The 20,360-nt window shown below is 29.9% G+C and overlaps 3 protein-coding genes and 1 non-coding gene across 4 annotated transcripts; 3 read left to right on the top strand and 1 right to left on the bottom strand.

The window, feature by feature from the left end:
* Positions 1 to 114: 114 nt before the first annotated feature.
* LOC113858160 (protein DJ-1 homolog C) lies at positions 115 to 4,737 on the bottom strand. The gene is made up of 7 exons (XM_027490659.1): positions 4,330 to 4,737; positions 4,099 to 4,248; positions 3,310 to 3,489; positions 2,464 to 2,544; positions 2,179 to 2,379; positions 1,230 to 1,367; positions 115 to 1,133 (listed from the first exon to the last, which is right to left on the bottom strand). Exons 1-7 carry the CDS (start codon positions 4,648 to 4,650, stop codon positions 921 to 923), a joined length of 1,284 nt encoding a protein of 427 aa, XP_027346460.1. The 5' UTR covers positions 4,651 to 4,737; the 3' UTR covers positions 115 to 920.
* Positions 4,738 to 6,382: 1,645 nt separating this feature from the next.
* Positions 6,383 to 11,172, top strand: LOC113858039 (methylcrotonoyl-CoA carboxylase beta chain, mitochondrial). Its single transcript, XM_027490446.1, has 9 exons — positions 6,383 to 6,839; positions 7,555 to 7,989; positions 8,144 to 8,234; positions 8,331 to 8,572; positions 8,831 to 8,995; positions 9,747 to 9,821; positions 10,038 to 10,169; positions 10,403 to 10,459; positions 10,571 to 11,172. Exons 1-9 carry the CDS (start codon positions 6,582 to 6,584, stop codon positions 10,772 to 10,774), a joined length of 1,659 nt encoding a protein of 552 aa, XP_027346247.1. The 5' UTR covers positions 6,383 to 6,581; the 3' UTR covers positions 10,775 to 11,172.
* Positions 11,173 to 11,614: 442 nt separating this feature from the next.
* Positions 11,615 to 11,687, top strand: TRNAR-UCU. Its single transcript has one exon. It is a non-coding gene; the product is annotated as a tRNA-Arg (tRNA).
* A 1,083-nt stretch (positions 11,688 to 12,770) lies between these two features.
* LOC113858405 (thioredoxin M3, chloroplastic) lies at positions 12,771 to 14,864 on the top strand. Its single transcript, XM_027491057.1, has 2 exons — positions 12,771 to 13,021; positions 14,257 to 14,864. The coding sequence occupies exons 1-2, from the start codon at positions 12,838 to 12,840 to the stop codon at positions 14,574 to 14,576; spliced, it is 504 nt and encodes a 167-aa protein (XP_027346858.1). The 5' UTR covers positions 12,771 to 12,837; the 3' UTR covers positions 14,577 to 14,864.
* The last annotated feature ends 5,496 nt before the right edge of the window (positions 14,865 to 20,360 follow it).

Here is a 20,360-nt window from a genome sequence, read left to right as displayed (position 1 = left end):
AGTTATAACATTAGTATTTAGGGTTCTTATTATAAAATATTGTATTACGAGAATTTTTTTTAAGTACTTAATTAAAAACGTGGACAACTATACAGATTTATTGATTAATTTAACCTAAAAAATTATCTTTTTCATGTTAATGAAACTGTTAAATCAATACTAAAATTTAAAAATAATACAAATATTCTGATTTTGAGAACAGCTTGAGCTTAATCTTTTTATGTGCTATACGTCGCAATTGGTTCAGTATGAAACAGCCATAAAAAGTAAGGTTACATGCCAAGGCTGCTACCCCTTGATTGACAAGAGTATAAAATTTGAAGATTTACTGCCGAGGTATAGATGACTCCGAACCACCTGTTCCCATAAAACTCCCCATGAAAACTTTTCTTGCTTGAGTTTTGTGATACTAATTGATAATTTGTTGATGACATTGCGTTTTGGGCATTTTCATAATGAATTACCTATTAGGTTTAAATTCTACGTTAGAAAGTTCAATCTGTCGTTAACTACAACATGTTCACTATTCGATACACATGACGAAAACCAACAAGTTCCCGTCTAAGTCAATGGCAATGGCATTCCCAGGTCAACATCCCCTCTTGAAATGAAACTTGAAGATGATGATCGCTACCATCCATGTATGCAAAAGGGGGCATGAATTGATACCGAACAAACCAAGCATGGGTTTAGCTGGTAGATTTTGCCGAGACAACATGGATGTGCACAAGTTGATCAAGGATTTGCCCACAAAAGTTGCAACTTTTCCTTGTTTCGTCAAGTGATAGGAGACATGATAATTCTTATGATAATATGGAGTTGTTGGCAAGGCTTGGGCTTGAAAAAGACTGATAAACTCCTCCTCTGTTAGTCTAACTATAATTTTGCCTCCCACTTACATGTACTTCAAACCATGCATTCTAATCCTTAGGATACTCAAAAACAAGGCCTTCTGCTACACTTCTTGCTCTTCCATTACCAAATAGCTTGCTTACAATAGCCAATGCAAAATTTGTTACAGTGGCAAGTCCCTCACTAGTGATCAGGTTGCCATCAATAACTACTTTAGCACCGTTTATTGCTTCATCTTTAATCTTGTCTACGGTAGAGGGATGGGCTGTGGCCCTCTTGTCCTGTAACAGCAAGAGATTTCTCATTTCAGTAAGGCTTTCAATAAGAATTGGATCGGGATTCAGGAAGCAGAATGATAACAATAGGGTGTCAAATACCTTTAGTAAACCTTGTTTATGTAGAATAGCAAGTGAAGACCAGAGCGCCCCATATATTCTTCCAGCTGAATTTTGTTCTTTAAGAAGCTTCTTCAGAATTTTAGATTTGCTTAGTCTTTGAGCACCAGTAGTTCCTCCCTAAAATTCACGACAGTGTCAGCAACAAATGAAAGATAGGACAAAAAGAGGAATCAGTCTGATTCTGCAGATAATAAATATCATAAGCTAAATAGATTAAGTTCATTAAGACAGCAATGAAAAACCCTACAATTTTCAGAAAGATAATAATAATAATAAAATAAAAAATAATAGCACAAGATATGGGCGTGCTTACCCATATTCAACCTACGCTCAAGCAAATAGTGTATGATTTTTTATTTTTTGGGTGGGTGAGGATGGGGGTAAATATTGTATATGTTTGGAAGTTTAAAAATAGGGATTGATTTGATTTTGAAATATAGATGGTGCACATTTTGCAATCCACTCAAATTTGATTGGATTTGAGTGGGTTTTATTTTATTTTAATTTTAAACACTTACATTTATAATTTTACCCCTATTATTTACACACTAACTATTCTTATCAAGGACTAGAGTCATTGGACAGTGAGTGTTAAAACAAAATGAATTCCATTCGATATTAAGGTGTTTCAAACATACAATTTAATTTAAACTCAACTCAAATCCTAGTTTCTACGATGGGCTATAAACATAAGAATCAATTTCCACATCTTATCAAATTTTAATGATTCAAAACACAACCATAATGACTTGCAGGGTCTACTATACCACCACCAAAAAATGCAGCACCATGATGAAAGACGAGATTTATAAATCAAATCAAATTTTAATGATTCAAAACCCAATGACAATGACTTGGAGGATCTACTATAGTCTATAGCACCATGAAAAAATGAAGCAACTTATTTATTTTCAGAAATTTATCTTACTGGAAGAATGATCAAATCATGTGTTGACTCTTGAGCATTACTAATTAATATATCAGCAACTATTTTGGTTCCTTGAGAACCCGAAACTTCAAGAGTTTTTTCAACGGAAGCAACTATGACATTGGCTTTTGCTCGCCTTAAAATATCTACCACGGTCACTACTTCAATCTCTTCAGAACCATGTGCAATTGGTATGAGGACCTGGCTATCATAAGGTGTGTGTAAGATCCTTGTTGCAGAAGTCTTCCCAAACTATACAGATATGATAATAAGTAAAAAGCTTACACTAGGGGTGTGATGGCCAACAGACCATTCAACTTCATTGAACTCCTCCTTGGCTGCATTATTGTCATTGGCTCTCATCAACTATTATAAAAGAAGAGTAATCAATCAGGCACAGAATTTGACTGATAAGCCAACACACATCAAGCATCAGAAAGAAAAAAAAAATGCTAATTTTTATAAATGTGATCGAAATCAAAATTAAGGATTCAAATTTGAAAACATAAATTTCAAGTACATTCATCATTTTGCATTTAAATTTTCTGCTCTTCTCTTTTCCTCTCCATTAATCTTTTTTTATAGCATTACGTAAATATGTTAAAATGGGATCAAACATAGCATACGGGTTGTATTTTATGTTTGACGTGTTTTAAAATAATAATAGTACTAGATATGAGACTAAAAAGTGGTACATTTGGGTTCCACTAAAATAGTTGAAACCAAGGGGAACAAAACATGATAGAACTGATTCATTGTGTTCCATGCTTCTCTATTTGTACACCAAGCAGTACCAAAATTTCCCAGTTCAACTAGTTCAGTATCTAACAATAGTTAGTTCTTTGACTGTTGAATCTTCTAAGAGTTTGCTCCTGATGCATCATTGCAATTTAGGGCTTACAATTTTAACACATGAATATTCATCGTTACAGAACAACTGAATCCTATTAGAATGCTCTCTTCAAGTGATTAGTAAATTTGCATTTCCCTTTTATTATGATTGTTGTGTATACTGTATACTAATTCAATGTCAGGCTCCATTACTTTCAGCACTGCATCAGCTATATAAGAAAAGAAAGGGAAACAATTTATTCCTTTCCTGCAAGAAGGTTGCTAACTAAAACAGTTTACCAACAATTCTGCGACCTCCTTGGCAACAGACTCCCCAAATAGCTGCTCAGCCAACGATAAAGCAAACTGGTAAGTAGTTCCAGGCCCACGGCTGGTTGTGAGCCCTCTGGAAACCTGAATATTTGATTTAACGGCCCAAAAGGTAGGAAGCTTGTCGAAGAATGCAGGGTGACAAGTTATCTTGCAATTACAAACTAGAACAAATTAGCCTTATCCAACAAAAAACAACAAAATGAAACTCTAGTTTAAAGTGCAGTAACTGTAATTGCAGTCATAATATTACTATTTTTGAAATTTCATGTCAGCATCGTGACAGCAAGCAATTACTGCCACAAATTAAAATCATGGCAACAAATATGGGTATAGCCCATCTTAGTCCTTGAAATTATATGGATTGAACATTTTAGAGACTATTTGGTTTTCTGTTTTCACTTTTAAATACAAAACTGCTAACTTATTTTTATTTTGTTTCTTGTTTTCAAATATTTGTCCATGAAACAATGAAACATATGACAAATAAAATAAAAACAAAGTAACATTTTTTTAATTAAAAGTGAAAAAAAAAACATTTTCCGAAAACAAACAGCCCTAATATTTTAAAAATCTTTGGTTACCCATTGCTTTATCACAAAATGACATTGAAAAATAAAGTAAAAAAAAACTAAAATGAATGACTTATTGCAATTTTTAAAATTTCAAGGAATAAAATGAATGAATATATACAATCTCCTAGACTAATAGGAGGATTTAGTCCAATAAATTCAATAAAATCAAACTTAACGAAAGCACCTTCTTTTTCTTCAAAAGACCCCACGGCAACAGCGTGACGGCGGGAGCAGCACAAATAGCACCGTAGAGCCTGTTTTCCTCAGCTTGTTTGCATGTTATTTTTCGCAGAACATCGCAATCCCTTAATCTAGCGGACCCAGGCATTCCTCCCTGTTTGTTGTTAAAACTTAATGCCACAAACACGAAGCAGCAATAACAATTAACAATAAAGGTTTCGGATAGAGAACTAACTGGTAAAGCGATGAGATCAAAAATTTGATCGGTACAAGTGGATATGGAGGTATCGGCTACCAATTTGGTACCTCCAGCGGCTTCAACTTGGAGCTGCGGCTCGACGGAAGCAACAGTGACGTGAGCACCGGCGCGGCGCAGGACGTGAATCAAGATAACGGCTTCCATTTCTTCGGTGCCGAAGCCGATGGGCAGAAGAACCTTCTTGGGAGGGGCTACATGAGGTGGAGAAGTGACGGAGGCAGAGGGTGTGAAACGAAGAGCGCGAGCAGAGACAGTGAGCTGAGAGAGCGTTGTGGAAGGTTGAGGCAGCAACCACATGGATTCCACTCTGTTAGTGTGTTACTCTCTGTTTGCTCTCGATTCGGATAATGTGTTTAGTCATTTTCTCCATTTCTATATCTCAGTTTGGAGCTACACATAATATGCCTATTTACACTGTTTATTCTTCTCTTTCTTTAATTCTTATTTGAGGTTTTTAAAATAAGTTTAAATGATTTTAAATTTTATTTTAAAATATTAAATTAGTATAAATTGCACAGGTATAATAAAATGTTGAATAATCAAAATATCTTCGATTCATGCTTGTTTTATTGTTTCTTAATTTTATTAATATTTTAAGAGAATTGTGCACACAAAGTTATTTGAGTTTTAATAATTATTAAATAACTATTTTAAATACTACCAACTGAATAGATGTATTTGTGGATTAAAGGCTCTATTTAAATAAGACATGAAATAGTGAGAGAGAAATAAAGATTTAGAAATATAAAAAAAATACTTGATATTTAAATGAGTTGAATTTTAAAAAATAAAATAAATTCTCCTATTTATTTAAATAAAAAATAATTAAATTATATTAAAAATAATCATAAATGTTAAAACAAAATTAAAATGTTTTATTATAATAATTTTTACTAAAAAATTTTTTTTTTATTAAAATGTTTTATTATAATATTTTTTACTAAAAAAGTTTTTTTTTATTTTTATATTATATAAATATTTTTTATAAAGAATTAAAAAGATCAACTCATGAGTAAGTTGGATCGTAAATAAAAAAACTGTTAACTCAACAGTTAATATTTAATAATTACAACAACAATAAAAACGACATAAGGCTCGTTTAAAAATTCACTTTAGTGCATAAAGTACAAAAGAAAATTATTTTTTAAAAACAATAGATAAATAAACATCAACTAACAAGTAATATATTATTTGTCTTTAAAATTATAAACATTTATTAATTTAGCTTTAAAAATAATAAAATATTTTTTTTTATTTTCTAAAATTATAAAAAATTATTTTAATTCTTAAAATTATAATAACTTATCAATTGTTTTTTAAATAATTTCTAAAACACGCACTCTCTCTTTTATATGATTATTTCTTTTGATAATTTTTTGTTAAATTTGCTATTGCACAATTTAATTTTATAATTTTAAAGATTAAATTAAATGTTTAGCATGATTTTAAAGATTAAATTTTTTTTATATTTATAATTTTAGAAACTAAACATTAATTTTTTTATAATTTTAACAAATAAATAAATTTTTTAATAGTTTTAAAGAATAAAATAATATATTATTCTCACCTAATGTATAGCTTTAAAGTAAAGAGGAATTTATGGAAAAAAAATATATTAAAGGCTTGTTTGTTTCTGTTTTAATTTTTAATTTTTAATTTTTAAAAATTATATTTTAAAACAAATTTAAAATATTATATTTTAAAACAATTTTAAAAATTATTTTTAAAATAAAAATAAAACTTATATTAATAAACAAAGCTTATTTTATTTTTAGTTTAAAAATTAATTTTAAAAATAGAAAACAAACAAGTTCTAATTCTTTTTTTCTTTTTAAAATTCAAATTTTAAACACATTAATACGAGATAAATTTGAAAAAAATGAAAAAACTGTATATAAAAAACAAATTAAGGCCTATCCAAAACGATGCTATTTTGTAATCGGAGGTTCTAACAAACAGCGTATTTTAGTTATCATATAATATAAAACATTATGTCATTTATAAAACATTTTACTTAATTTTTTAAGCGAAATTAATAAAATTATATTTATTAGAAAAAAAATATATTAAAAGAGATTGTAACACGATAGAAGCCATGTTCTTATGTAGTGAAAGACGTGGCAAGATTATCCAATGCCCATATCAATGCACTAACCGAGAGTGGATCCTCGTCATCCCATAGACATAACAATAGCTGCAGAGTGCAATCAATCAGTTGAAGAAAAGCGATGATTGGGTTAATCGGAAGAAAGATCAATTTATTGGGAAGTTCAGGAAGAAGGTGGTTGTGCTTGGGAGCCACAGCCACCACTCATGGTGGGGCCATGGAGGATTTGCTTACTCAACTTCAATCTCAAGTCCAAAAGGTTCTTGCTGGTGGAGGATCCGAGGCAGTGAAGAGGAACAGAAGTAGGAACAAGCTTCTTCCCCGTGAAAGAATCGATCGCCTTCTCGATCCTGGCTCTTCTTTCCTCGAGCTTTCTCAGGTTTTTCTTTTAAATTAATGTACTTAACAATTTTGTGTTTATTGTTTCAGTGATGCTCCTGATTAACAAGTGATTTTATTAGTATTGCCCAATTTAATTTCTAAAATTATTTGACTTAAAATTACATGGTCATTTTAGTCCCTCTTTTACCGAATGGTAAATTATTTTATTGTCTAAAATAAAATAAAAAATAAGGACTAAAAATGGCCGATTATGACGTTTTTACATGAATTATTTTTCAAAACATGGTTACAACAATATATATTCAGCAAATTTTTATTTATAAATTGTTTATATTTTATTATTTTATTTATTTATTTTCTTAACGTAGCTGATATTTGTATTGGTTTATCATGGTCATCATATAATTGTCAGTCTTTAATCTCTTGAAAAATTTATAAAAAGAGTATAATCACAAGAAAATTTAAATAGAAATATACATTAAGAGGTCTGAAGATAAGCAGTCCTATAAAACGCGTATTGGTATCTGTATGAGTACAATACATATACGTCACTAATTTTGAGGTATTCGTGCATCTTAAATTTGGCGTATTACTCTTTGTTTTCATTTGGTATATTTGGAAAGCATGTTAGTTGAATATGGTAGACATGTGATGTGACCAATAGGAATTAAATGGTTAAGGCTTGGAAATGGGAATTAAGAGAAATGGGTTTGTGTTTAAGTAGAAAAGGTGTTAACTTTTGAATGATAAAGCTTGCAGGACATGACTTGTATGAAGAACCATTGCCTTCTGCTGGGATAGTTACTGGGATAGGTCCTGTGCATGGGCGACTTTGTATGTTTGTGGCTAATGATCCCACCGTTAAGGGAGGGACTTATTATCCTATTACTGTTAAGAAGCACCTCAGGGCCCAGGAGATTGCTGCTCAGTGCAAATTGCCCTGCGTATATCTTGTTGACAGTGGAGGTGCTTTTCTTCCCAAGCAAGCTGATGTGTTTCCAGACAGAGAAAACTTTGGTAGAATATTCTATAATCAGGCTATAATGTCTGCTCAAGGAATTCCGCAAATTGCATTGGTATTGGGTTCTTGCACTGCTGGTGGTGCCTATATACCTGCCATGGCTGATGAAAGTGTGATGGTCAAGGGAAATGGCACTATTTTCTTAGCAGGCCCCCCTCTTGTTAAGGTCAGCTCCAGCTACTTTGGTGTTCCAAAATACTGTGATAATCTCTGGCTATTTTTTTGTTTTAAGAATCTGTATCCTTTAAAGATAATAATGTCTCTTTTTTTGTAATGTGTTTTCTTGATGTTTATGACCAAATTCAAACTTACATGATTAGGCTGCAACTGGAGAAGAAGTCTCGGCTGAGGATTTGGGAGGTGCTGCTGTGCACTGCAAGACATCAGGTGTTTCAGATTATTTTGCGCAAGGTATATGCTGTTACACATCTGAGTTTGATAACTGATGAAATTAATTTAGTTCCTCTTTGTGACACACGGACACTGTACATGTTTTGTTTCTTGTAGATGAACTCCATGGACTTGCACTAGGGAGAAATATAATTAAGAATTTGCATATGGCTGGGAAAGATGTCTTGGGAAATGGATCACAAAGTGTAAATTCTGAATATAAAGAACCACTCTATGATGTCAATGAACTCCGCTCTATTGCTCCTACTGATCTTAGGCAGCAGTTTGATATCCGATCAGTTATTGATCGCATTGTTGATGGAAGTGAATTTGATGAGTTCAAGAAATTGTATGGCACTGTGAGGGCATATCCACTTTACTTCTACCCGTTTTAACTGTTATCTTGATATGCATGGGTTGCTATGGTCTGTACACTTGATGATCTGTCACATTTATTGGTTGTTGATTTTACAATAAATATTTGGAGTCCACTAAGTATATGCAATAATCAATAAATATTCTACAACTCATCAATATACTAGGAACCTGGAAAGAAAAAAGAGCATTGTTGTAATTCCCCATCTGTATAATAAAATCCTTTTTCAAAATCTTCGCAGACACTTGTAACAGGATTTGCTAGAATTTTTGGGCAGCCTGTAGGAATTATTGGAAACAATGGGATTTTATTCAATGAATCTGCTCTGAAAGGTGCCCATTTCATTGAATTATGTACTCAACGTAACATTCCCTTGGTCTTCCTTCAGAACATCACTGGATTCATGGTATGAATTAAAGTTATTTCTTCAGTTACTCTGATTACTATGCTTTATGCCATGATTTTCTGACTTCTGAGTAGATTGATTCCTTTTCCTTCAGAACATCAGTAAATTCATGGTATGAATTATCTTCGTTATATTCATTGTTTACTAATCAAGAGCATGGAATTATCTAATATTCTCTATCATTACTTGAATACATGAGCCTTACGATCACTGAGCAATTAGGCATTAAATCAGGTGGGTTTGAGAATCAGCAATTCAAGTTCAATAGAAATATAATGATGTGTAGATTTAGGAAATACAGATAGATCAGTGACACTGTACTACTGTTGTACTAAGTAAAGTCAGGTGGGTTTGAGAATCATCAATTGAAATTCAATAGGGATACAATGACGTGTAGATTTAGGAAATACAGATTGATAAGTGACTCTGTAAGACTAAGTGAAAGTGATAAGATCTCAAAGTACAGACTAAGTAAATATAACGATGGATATCATGAATTTTGAACTATGGTGCTATTCCTTATGAAATGGTGTCTGTTGGCATCCAGGTCAGCATACAGAGTGGATGTCAAATTATAAAATGTTGAAGGAACGCATTATCTATTAGTTTGTCTCACATTTTTTCCATATCAAGAATAGTTAAACACTTAAACCCAAGTATTCTTTCTCTAAACAATTTTGAGCTATGATATACAAAATGTACCCTTACTAATTTGATTAAAAAATGAAACTGATATTTGTCTATCTGGTAGGTTGGCTCAAGATCTGAGGCAAATGGCATAGCCAAGTCTGGTGCAAAAATGGTGATGGCTGTTTCTTGTGCAAAGGTTTGTGGGTTCCTGCCGCCTTCTAATAAGTTATAAGATATTTTTTTACTCTTGAGCTGTGTAAACTTGACATCTACAGAGACAGAGTAAGTTTAAAGAGATGACTTAGCAATGTTTGAAAACAGATGGTTTAAGTATGTTTATAAAAGTGAATCCAAAAGCATGAGATATTTTTAATGGGAAAATAATATGTTTTCTTCAAATAAATACCTGCAGGTACCTAAAGTCACTATAATTGTTGGAGGAAGCTTCGGTGCAGGAAACTATGCAATGTGTGGTCGTGCCTATAGTCCCAATTTCTTGTTCCTTTGGCCTAATGCTAGAATATCAGTGATGGGTGGTGCTCAGGTAGTATATCTCTCATGAGTTATGATTCTTAAAGGGAAATTGTTGGCATTGACTGATCCAGAACTCTGCATGATTATTGTTCTGTGCTTCGTGAGATGCATCATCATGTAGCATGTCTTGTACACTTTCTTCATTCCAAATCAAACCGGATTTAAAGATTTGATTGGTTATTAGTTGATATTCATCTGGTTTGTGGGAGTTCTAAATATTTTCCTCTGGAATGTGATCATCAGGCTGCTGGTGTGCTGGCTCAAATAGAGAGAGGCAATAAGAAAAGGCAAGGAATTCAGGTAAAATATGACTGAGGAAAAATATATATTCATTGTTGATAACATACATTCATTGTTTTGTCGTTTGTCTCTGGTTGTCTAAATGAGCATTATACTTGAAATCGAACGCAGTGGAACAAGGAAGAAGAGGAAAAGTTCAAAACGAAAGTCGTGGAGGCATATGAGAAAGAAGGAAGCCCTTATTACTCAACAGCGAGGCTTTGGGATGATGGAATCATTGATCCAGCGGATACAAGAAGAATCATTGGTCTATGCATCTCTGCTTCCTCGAATCGTGCCACTGAAAATACCAAATACGGTGTATTTAGAATGTGATGTTGAAACTTTATTCTTCACTAAAAAATGCCGCAGCCTAACGTATATGTGATACTAAGAAAGAGAAAGAGGGGTGGGTACAAAATGTAAAAGGGAACAAGTGAAATGGAGAACTACATTTATAATAAAAATCACTTTGGATTCACATTAAAATCCTGCATGCGGATTGGTTCTTATGCAAGAATAACGCTCCTTTTGCGTTAAGAGTTGGACCAACACATAAGTAGGAATTGAAGATGTAATTGCATAAATTTATTGGTGGGGTGGCGAAAGCTTCTTTGCATTTGCATGTGTGGGGTCAAATTATTTAGTAGGAGCTTTTGTGTAAAAGTTTTTTGGATTAGTGACAACCACCTTGAGGACACCTTGATTTTTAAGTTTGAGCAATAATAAAGTATAACGACATAAAAACACATTTATAACTTATGATTACCTTGAAAAGTAAAAAATTCAAAAATCTTAACTAGACGGAGATTAGATTTGAGGTCTTATAAAAAATTAATGACGACATTGATATTGAATTCTTTTACCTTCTGTTTTTTAAATGTTACAATTATCTAATTTACAAATTATTTATATACTATTCACTCTTCTGTTAGACTTTGCTAAAGTTATTTGATATGTTCTTAATATTTTTTTTATAGCCCTCCAATTAAAATAATTTAAGTTGATTTTCTTTTTTAATGAATTAACAGTAGTTTAATTTTCTTTAAATTACATGATCCACTTATTTCTATTAGGATCATGATTGATTTAACTAATAATTATAGTAATGAAAAAAATTCGAGGAGAAATTGTTTTAAAGCCTTCAATAACATTTAAAACCTAATGGTTCAAGAGGCGCCTGTGGCCTAATGGATAAGGCGCCTGACTTCTAATCAGGCGATTGTGGGTTCGAGTCCCACCGGGCGTGAGTCTCTTTTTGTTTATATTAGTTGAATCCGCCAAGTAAACTTTTTTTTTTTTTTTTGCATTTTTATTTAGAGAATGTTTGGTGTATATACATATTTTTAGAAATCACGTTTTCTGATCATATTTAAAGCATATTTAATATGTCTGGAATATATCTAATCTTGAAAATTTTTCCTGTCCCTAAATTTTAATAAAACCTTTTGTCCCTGTATTTAATATGTCTGGTATAATTAATAAATTTTCAATAAAAGCTTTTGTTTTGTTTTAATCAAATATCATCAAAGGACATAACATATCTTAGTAAAGGATTAAATGAGTAAAAAAATTAATTAAAATATATTTTTTACACTATCAATTAATTATAAATTATCATATAATTTAAAAAGGTTGATCATTTAATAATTATTTTGAAATTTATATTTAAAACATTTTTAATTAGTTGATAATATAAAATATTTTACATTAAAAAATTATTTTTAAATTACTTTTGTTCTTTATCAATATTTTTCATATTTTAAGAAATAGATAACACAATGATCTTTTACTTGAGTTTGTTTATGCTAGAACCTAATATAGTTAATTTTAATAAAATAATTTCTAAATTGTTAAAAAATATACTTGAATTAATATATGTCATAAATTTTAAATTAAAGCACATGTTACAGTGACAAAAATTAATTATAACTATTCATGAAAGCGTGACTTATATTTGATTTTTTATTAACTTTAAATTTTAAGATTGAATTTAAACATTTAAAATCTAATAGTTTGGATTAATAATATATTAACTATATTATTATATTATGAAAATAATAAATAGATTTTTAGTTTTTTTTTATAAGCAAAAATAGATTTTTAGTTACTTATCTCAAGCATAAAGACAAGGGTTGAAATTGATAGAAAGTGTATAGAGTGTAGATAAACAAAAGTTAGAAGTGCAACATGACGTAATTAAAAATTGATATATGTAAAAATGATATAAATAGATTCATAAAGTTGAAACATAAGAACGGAAGCAAGAAAAGTGTGAAGAGAAACGCGAATAGTCGCAATTCCACGCCGTTTTAACTCACTCTCTCCCTCCCTCGCTCGTCTTTTTATTGTTTGCTTTTTGTCTTCTCTAACAACGTGTCACTCTCTCTCTCTCTTCAATGGCTTCATTTTCTCTCGCCTCTTCTTTTCCCCTTCAGAAACCCATCCTCTGTTCTTCTTCCCATTCCCAGCAACACCCTCTTCCCTCATTTCCCGTCCATTTGCGGATCCCCCAAAGATCCCTTCAACTCCAAAACCCTCTTCTTTTCCCCAAGATTCCATTCTCGCGTCACCAAACCAGAGGTTTTCTTCTTTTGCTTTTCTGTCCTTACCAAATTATCATTATTATTTTCTATCTCACCTGGAAACGCTTTTATTTGGTTTGTGTTTGTATTCGTTGATTTGGTAATAGAAGTTTCAGAACAAGAATAGTAATACTTAGAGGTAGTAATAGGTTTTGATCCATCACTTTATATTAATGCTTTCTTGAATCTCGTTCATAATGCTTTCTTGTTATGGAGTTGTGGATGATTACTTATTGATCAATTGTGTGCCCTGGTTTTTGTTTTCTGTTGCCTATGCCTGTAAACGTTGAGAGATTCTTTTATATACTTCCCCTTTAGATTATGTTGTTTGATTCTCTGGGCTTTTGTACTTTTTTGCATTCTACAGGTTAGGTTTTGTTTGTAGAACTAGAATGTGTTACCATGTGACTTTAGCTCAGTGATAGCTTTGGAGCGACTGAAAAGAACAATTTTAAGTCTCAGTATTTCAAGAAATAAACTCAACTGTGTCCTTAAAATATTTCTGGACAAAAAAATAGGGAAAGTTCTATAGAAGTGTTGAAATGCTCGTTTTGAATCTGTTTAAAATCAGGATTGTAGCTCTCCTGTTCTATTCTCTTGTTTTGCAGAATACCATGTGTGTTGCAAAATATGCAAAGCGTGTCCAAATTACTCACAAAATATAAGTTGATGTTGGAATAGATCCATTTGAATTATGGATGAGTTTTGCAAAACTTGAAAGTGTCATATTTGATTTCTCATCCGAAGAGATTGGAGAGTTCTTTTGTCCCCATCCTTCCTCTTCTTATGGCTATTTTGTTAAACAGGCTTGGATGCTTAGGCTACCTGACCCCATTGCTGTATATTCAAAGATATATAAATTGTTCTTTTTCAGACTGCTTGTTTATTTGAATGAAATATCATAAGGAATGAAAAACATAATCTCTTGCACCTCTCTGCTACAGAAGAAAAGGATTAGTGCCAACCATGTAGAAGGCATCTGAATTAATTTATATTTTTTAACAACTGATGAGTAGAAAGTTTTTCTTGCCTATGCAATATACTCCTTACTAAGGAATTATGTTGAAATATTTAACTCGGTGAGATTTAAGGCACTCATGCCTTTGCACGCACATGTGTGTGTTGCTTACTTTTTAATTGGTCCTGGTTTTAGTTTTGTCATTCACGGGATGTGTGTATTGTTGCCTTAATCATTATATGGCCTATTAATCATGTGAGATTGTTATTTGGCAGCTACACCAGTTACCAAAGACCTGTGGGAAAGTTCAATTCTGAAGAGTGAAACCCCAGTCCTTGTTGAATTCTATGCAAGTTGGTGTGGCCCATGCAGGATGGTCCACCGGATTATTGATGAGATTGCAACAGAGTATGCTGGCAGACTCAAGTGCTTTATACTCAACACAGACACTGACATCCAAATTGCTGAAGATTATGAAATTAAGGCTGTACCAGTGGTTTTATTGTTTAAAAATGGCCAGAAATGCGATTCTGTAATTGGTACCATGCCAAAGGAGTTTTATGTGGCTGCGATTGAGAGGGTGCTCCAGCCTTAGACATGGATCAGTGCAGACAAAACCTCATTAAAGGAGATAAACTTTTGCCCTTGCGTGTCATATCCATTTTGGGTTAAATTTTCAGTTAGCTTGTCAGACTCCTCCACATTGCTGAGCTTTTGTACATACTTTGTGTACTTTTTCAGTTTTTCTCCATAATAGGTGCGGCCGTGTGAGACTGCTTACGTACTGAATGGTCATTTTCAATCTCTACTTTCAATTTCTTTCATTTCCTTTGAAAGGTCTTGTTTAGCTATAAAGAATATCATAATTGAATTTGAATTTGATTGTTCCTTGATACTTGATTTGAACAGTGACTGTTATTCTTGAAGTACGATTTTATACCTTGTTGTGCTTATTTCCCTTTTTAAACCATTAGTCCTTTGTTTCGTGGCTTCTGTAGTGTGTTTTAACGGTTTTGTTTAGTAAAGCTGACTAAACTGCAAATTTATATAGCTTGTATTTGGGGAGAGTTGAAAGCTTATAGTTTATTAGCTAATTGAAATGGTAAAACTAGTTAAAACAAATTGTTGAAATGTGTTAAATAACTGGAATGACATAAAATTATATTGGGTGTAAATTGTTAAAAACTTTAAGGGTAAAAATAAGAAGTAAATTATTGGTAATTAATTTTTTATAACTCAAAGCAAATTTAGGTAATTTTTTAAAAACTAGCTTGTAAAAGTCACTAGTTGTTTTTCATTGTGTTTACTAAATAGTTCTAATGGCTTTTTAGTGTTTATAAGTTACAGGCTGTTAAATAAAAAACAAATTTGCGTTAATAAACACAACTTAAAGTAATAACGGGATTCGAAATTGTCTGTTCGGTTGGGTAGGTTTTGTATTAAGATTTATAATAACTAAGAAATGATATCATGCATTAATTTGATAATAGCATTTCCTTTGTAAACAATTTCATTAGCTTATTGATCTCAATAAACTAAAAACTTCTAAATAAAGTATAAACTTGTGTTACTAAACACAACTCAAAATGCTAATTTTATTCAAATTTGCTTCTAGTTGAGTAGTGATATATTTTTTTTAAAATTCTGTTGTCTTGTTTATAAGAAACAATCATTAATATTTTTTTGTCTAAATTATAATAAACAAAGATAAACTTTTAAATGTATTAATTATTCAATTCTTTTTATACTTTTATTTATTATAAGATTTATGTTGATGAGGTACTCACTCATTTCATTAACTATATAAATAAATAGATCTTTTCATTTAATATATAGGTAAGCAATTTGACCATGTAATATCATGGATTATTTTAAAATTTAATGTAAATTTATAACTACCTTTTATTAATATTGATAACTTATTTATTTATTTCTTATAAATAAGACCTCAGGAAGTAATAGGATTTCCTTTGCAACATTTTTTCTTGGTCTATAATATGATTAATAGTTAGTACTAGTATTATGCAAGTTTATGTTTTGTTACAACTGGAAATATTATATTTGATGTCCCTAGGCATTCTTTCCTCTTCCGTGTTTTAGCCCGAAAAAGGTAAACGTAAGGATTTAGATTCTTTCATATTATTAAATAACATGATATGCTCACGTTGGAGAGATAAAAAAAATATATTAGTTAACGTAAGATTGTTCATATTAATTAGTGGGTTTTACAATCAGTCATGGTATATTTTTATTTGAAAAAAAAAATCTCTCTTTTTAATATGATTATATTATATTAGTTAACGAAAGATTATTTATATTTTATACACAATTAGTATTACATATTTGTGCTGAAATTTTCATTTTGTTATTGATTTGGTGAATCTTTGATTGGGTTAATTATAACGAGCCTAGCGCTGTCTGAAAGAATTGCTATAACACTAGTGTTTTTGTTAGGTAATGTAATGGATGAGGATTCTCTCATTCTTTGGCGCGAAATACCTTGTGCAGTTAGTATATTTTTTTACATTTTTTGTTTAAGTGAAAGCAAAAAATACACTAAATACAGGGCTTACGGAAGAAAATTCTAGTCCGTAATGTTATACTAGTTATACACATCAAAGTATCAGAGCATGATTGAGTGATAAATAGATTCAAATATTGTTTGAATTAATTAAAATAAAATAAAAATGATGTGCATGCAACAAAGAAATTAACAATAAGCTAATTCGTGGCATAGTGGTTCATAATTTATCATTGTATAAACTTGAGCAGGGTTCCTTACAAAAATAAGAGAAATTTAAAATACAAAGCAATTGTCATTCAGGTTATTGTCATTATATTTATAAAGAAATTGTTACATGGTCATAAAATGTCGGGCTCCAAAATGCATTCAGATCGATGCAGTAAAATTTTACATTAGAAAACTTGTAAATACGGAAACTATGATTAGTAGTTATAATAAATGTAAATTTATAAATATTCAAATATAGTTTTAAATATGCTATAAATGTTATTAGTTTACAATATAATTCTATTAAAAAAAGACTAAAAGAAGCACGAGTGACTACTCAGAGTCGGTATGGGCACAGAGCAGTGTTAATTTGAAGTTTCATGGATGCAGAAAGTCCCATACGTATATTATATATATTCCACCATTTTACCTTTGATTAAAAGCACCTTTCAATCGGGGAGGAACTATAAACACATTCGATAACATTCATATTTACATAGACGTTAAATAATAATTTTTATGAAAAGAAAAATGTATACTTTAAGTTGCGTCCCTCTTTAAGTTATTGTAAATTTAAATTATAATTCTTTTTTTCTATTCTTATAATTTTTGGAAATAGCAATATTATCACTTTACAAATATGCAAATTGAATAAAAAATATTATAGTTTTAGTTTTTAAAGTTAATTTATTCCAATTTTAGCACTCCTTATTTTAATTGTTTATTTATAGTCTCGCTAATTTTTTTAACTATATAAATTAAGTCATTTTTTCAATAAAATTTTATAAAAAAATTAATAAAAATGTAATAGAGGTTTGATATATTTTTTATTTGTATAAATTAACAATTATTTTTAATATTAGTTCTTAAATTTGTATAAATCAATTATATATATTTAATTATATTTTTGTTAATTATTAGTAGATTTAGAACAAGAGTAAAAATAAACCTTGAAGGAAATATGAGGGTTCCGTTTATTTGTTCCATTATAATCCATAAAATTCAGATTAAAAATTTCACAAAATACTAATTTAAATTATCATAATTACAAGTTTACAATCGATATTTCATGGATATTTTTATTTAAAATATTCATAATTTCAAATTTTAACTTATTAATTTTAAATCATGATTATTTTAATATTTTAAAAATTAAAAAATATTTATATCTTTTTAAAATAAATTATAACCTCTATTATCTATTATATACATTTAATATAATATTAAAATGTTTGATTATTATATGTATGAGAAGAACATAAACTATCTTAATCTTTAATGCACTACAGAAATTATATTTTATTTAAAGTTCAATTCTTAACTTGTAAATTTAAAAATAAATAATTAAAATTTCATAAATAATATATTTTTTAAAATATAATATTTAATATTATTGTGTAATTTTTAATGTATTCAACCCTATAATTTTTATAAAAATTTATTATAGGAAGAACTTAGTCCCTTGAATGATATCTTCTACAAATCTTCTTCAAAATCTTTTTCTCGAGGTAAGGAGAGCTTTATCCCATCATTAAACACACAAAATAATTTTGTACTCATGAGAGTGTTATGGTGTGTTTTTTGCTTAAAAATATATTATTGTTATTCAACTATTGCGAAAAGTTGATTATGTATGTTGGTTGGTTTGGTATGATTGTACTATATCTCTGTAATATATGTGATAAGGACTTAGTTTGAAAGTGTTTTGAGTAATCATAATCTTTTTAGTTGAATGATGAGAATGAAATAAAAGGGAGTATATTATAAGTAAGAAGTGATGAAGGAATTTATGTGAACAGTTACAGTGGTACACTAGGAGTATAGAGTTCGGAAATGATTTTAGAAATCTAGAAAAAATATAGGGTGGTAAACAACATTCGTGTGTGTACACAATCTACCTGAGAGTGAATATGTCACATGATCTCATACTCGTTTTCTGACTAAACTTCTGACTATACATTTGCTAAGAGACTTTCTATTATATACATTATATCCGTGTGCATGAGTTAACCAACGACTATTTACTTGTATGTGTAAAATCTTATAAAGCGTTGAGGCATCGAATATATGTGATCACAGTACACGAGGAAGTGTGTAATTGAGGAAGAAAGATTCATTAACTATATGGCTGAATTATATGTGTTGTAATATTTTTCTAATGTGTTGTTAGTGTTTTGATATAAAAATATATTGATAATGTTTTAGTAGTGAGGAGAGAACTCATCTTTACTAATGGTTGCAAGGAATAAGGATGACAGACCCTCGGAGACTCATTAAACTAGTAGAATAATTTGTAAATAGTAGGTTAAATTATATATTTAGAGAGTGCCAGTAGTTCTGCCACTATAAATTTGTTGTAAATAATGATGATGAATTCAATAATGTGCTTACTTTAGAGATTATAGGGTATCACATTCTTTTTTATTACCTTGCTAATGGTAAGATTCACCATACACTTAACTTATACATACACAGAAGTATGGTTTAGACGTTAGATGCGGTGAACTACATGTACACTTTTCACGACCATGATCAGATGGGAAGATCAAGTACTTTTACTTGAGAGCTGATAACAGGTATCGAGGTCGTTATTGATGTTGGAAATCCTTATGAGGAGGAGTTGACACCGGAAGAACTGACAGAGATAGAGGACTGATTCGAGGGCGATGACTAGGATCGTGTCCTCAATATTTTGGTGGATATTGAACGCTATCTAATACTTATATTATTTTTTATATTTTAATTATGTGGACTAAGTTCTAATATATATTTTGAAAATAATCTATAAATATTAAACTTTTGCATGTAAATGAAATTCAATATATGTACATTTCTTTATTGTTTCAGTATAAATTTAATTATAAAGGTATCATTTATCTTTTGTTATTTTTAATACCTTTATATTTTTTATAAATTAATTTATTTACAAGAAAGTTTTAATTTATATATAATAAATCTATTTACTTTTTCTATCTCATCATAATTATTATATAAACTAAATAAGAAATTAAGGATGTCACAGTGAGATTCTAATTTTATTAAGAAAAAGAAATGAAACGGTAATAATAGTTTTAAATATTTTTTATAAATATAAACTATTATGCAAAAATGATAGAACATGTATTTATTTATCTTATATTAATTACAATTTAGAACTAACACAAGTTTTTAATATATTTTCTTAGAAACATGTTAAAAAAAAAATCAACGTACACGTTGTACTATTAATAGATAATAACTAAAATTATTTAAAAATAAAAAAATAATTTTAAAAGAAAGGAATAAAATGAATTATATTTTTAAAAAAGGATAAATGATGTTTTAGTCTCTACACAGTACTTACTTTTATAATTTAGTTTTTATAGGTAAAAAATTTGTATATTAATTTCTATTATTATGATAAGTTAATCAATGTTTACTCTCTTTTCTAATGTATTAAACAATTATTCAACTTTAAAAAATTGCATATTAGTTCTTATAAGAAAATTTATTTTTAATTTTATCCCAATGTGACGTTTTTATTTCAGGGTTAAGTAATGTTTTCTTATCATCTTTAGAGGAGTATTCAAGATTCTTCAAATAAGTCTCATATTCTACTTCATATTTTTTTCACATCTAACATCATGTTTTGATTTATTGTTACATGAA

Source organism: Abrus precatorius, unplaced genomic scaffold (assembly GCF_003935025.1).
Source record: "Abrus precatorius isolate BTA unplaced genomic scaffold, Abrus_2018 Scaffold2, whole genome shotgun sequence".
NCBI lineage: Eukaryota > Viridiplantae > Streptophyta > Magnoliopsida > Fabales > Fabaceae > Abrus > Abrus precatorius.
The sequence above is the reverse complement of the archived record's forward strand: the minus strand, read 5'-3'. Positions and strand labels throughout refer to the sequence as shown.

Bases quoted from the DNA above. Each gene is read 5' to 3' on its own strand.
- LOC113858160 (XM_027490659.1), bottom strand. From the start codon at position 4,650: ATGTGGTTGCTGCCTCAACCTTCCACAACGCTCTCTCAGCTCACTGTC. The intron at 2,545-3,309 runs GTAAACTGTTTT...CTTTTATAATAG, and splicing joins AGGAGGTCGCAGAATTGTTG to TTGATGAGAGCCAATGACAA. The intron at 1,368-2,178 runs GTAAGATAAATT...CGTGAATTTTAG, and splicing joins ATGATTTGATCATTCTTCCA to GGAGGAACTACTGGTGCTCA.
- LOC113858039 (XM_027490446.1), top strand. From the start codon at position 6,582: ATGATTGGGTTAATCGGAAGAAAGATCAATTTATTGGGAAGTTCAGGA. The intron at 8,235-8,330 runs GTATATGCTGTT...TGTTTCTTGTAG, and splicing joins TTCAGATTATTTTGCGCAAG to ATGAACTCCATGGACTTGCA. The intron at 8,573-8,830 runs GTGAGGGCATAT...AAATCTTCGCAG, and splicing joins TCAAGAAATTGTATGGCACT to ACACTTGTAACAGGATTTGC.
- LOC113858405 (XM_027491057.1), top strand. From the start codon at position 12,838: ATGGCTTCATTTTCTCTCGCCTCTTCTTTTCCCCTTCAGAAACCCATC. The intron at 13,022-14,256 runs GTTTTCTTCTTT...GTTATTTGGCAG, and splicing joins CTCGCGTCACCAAACCAGAG to CTACACCAGTTACCAAAGAC.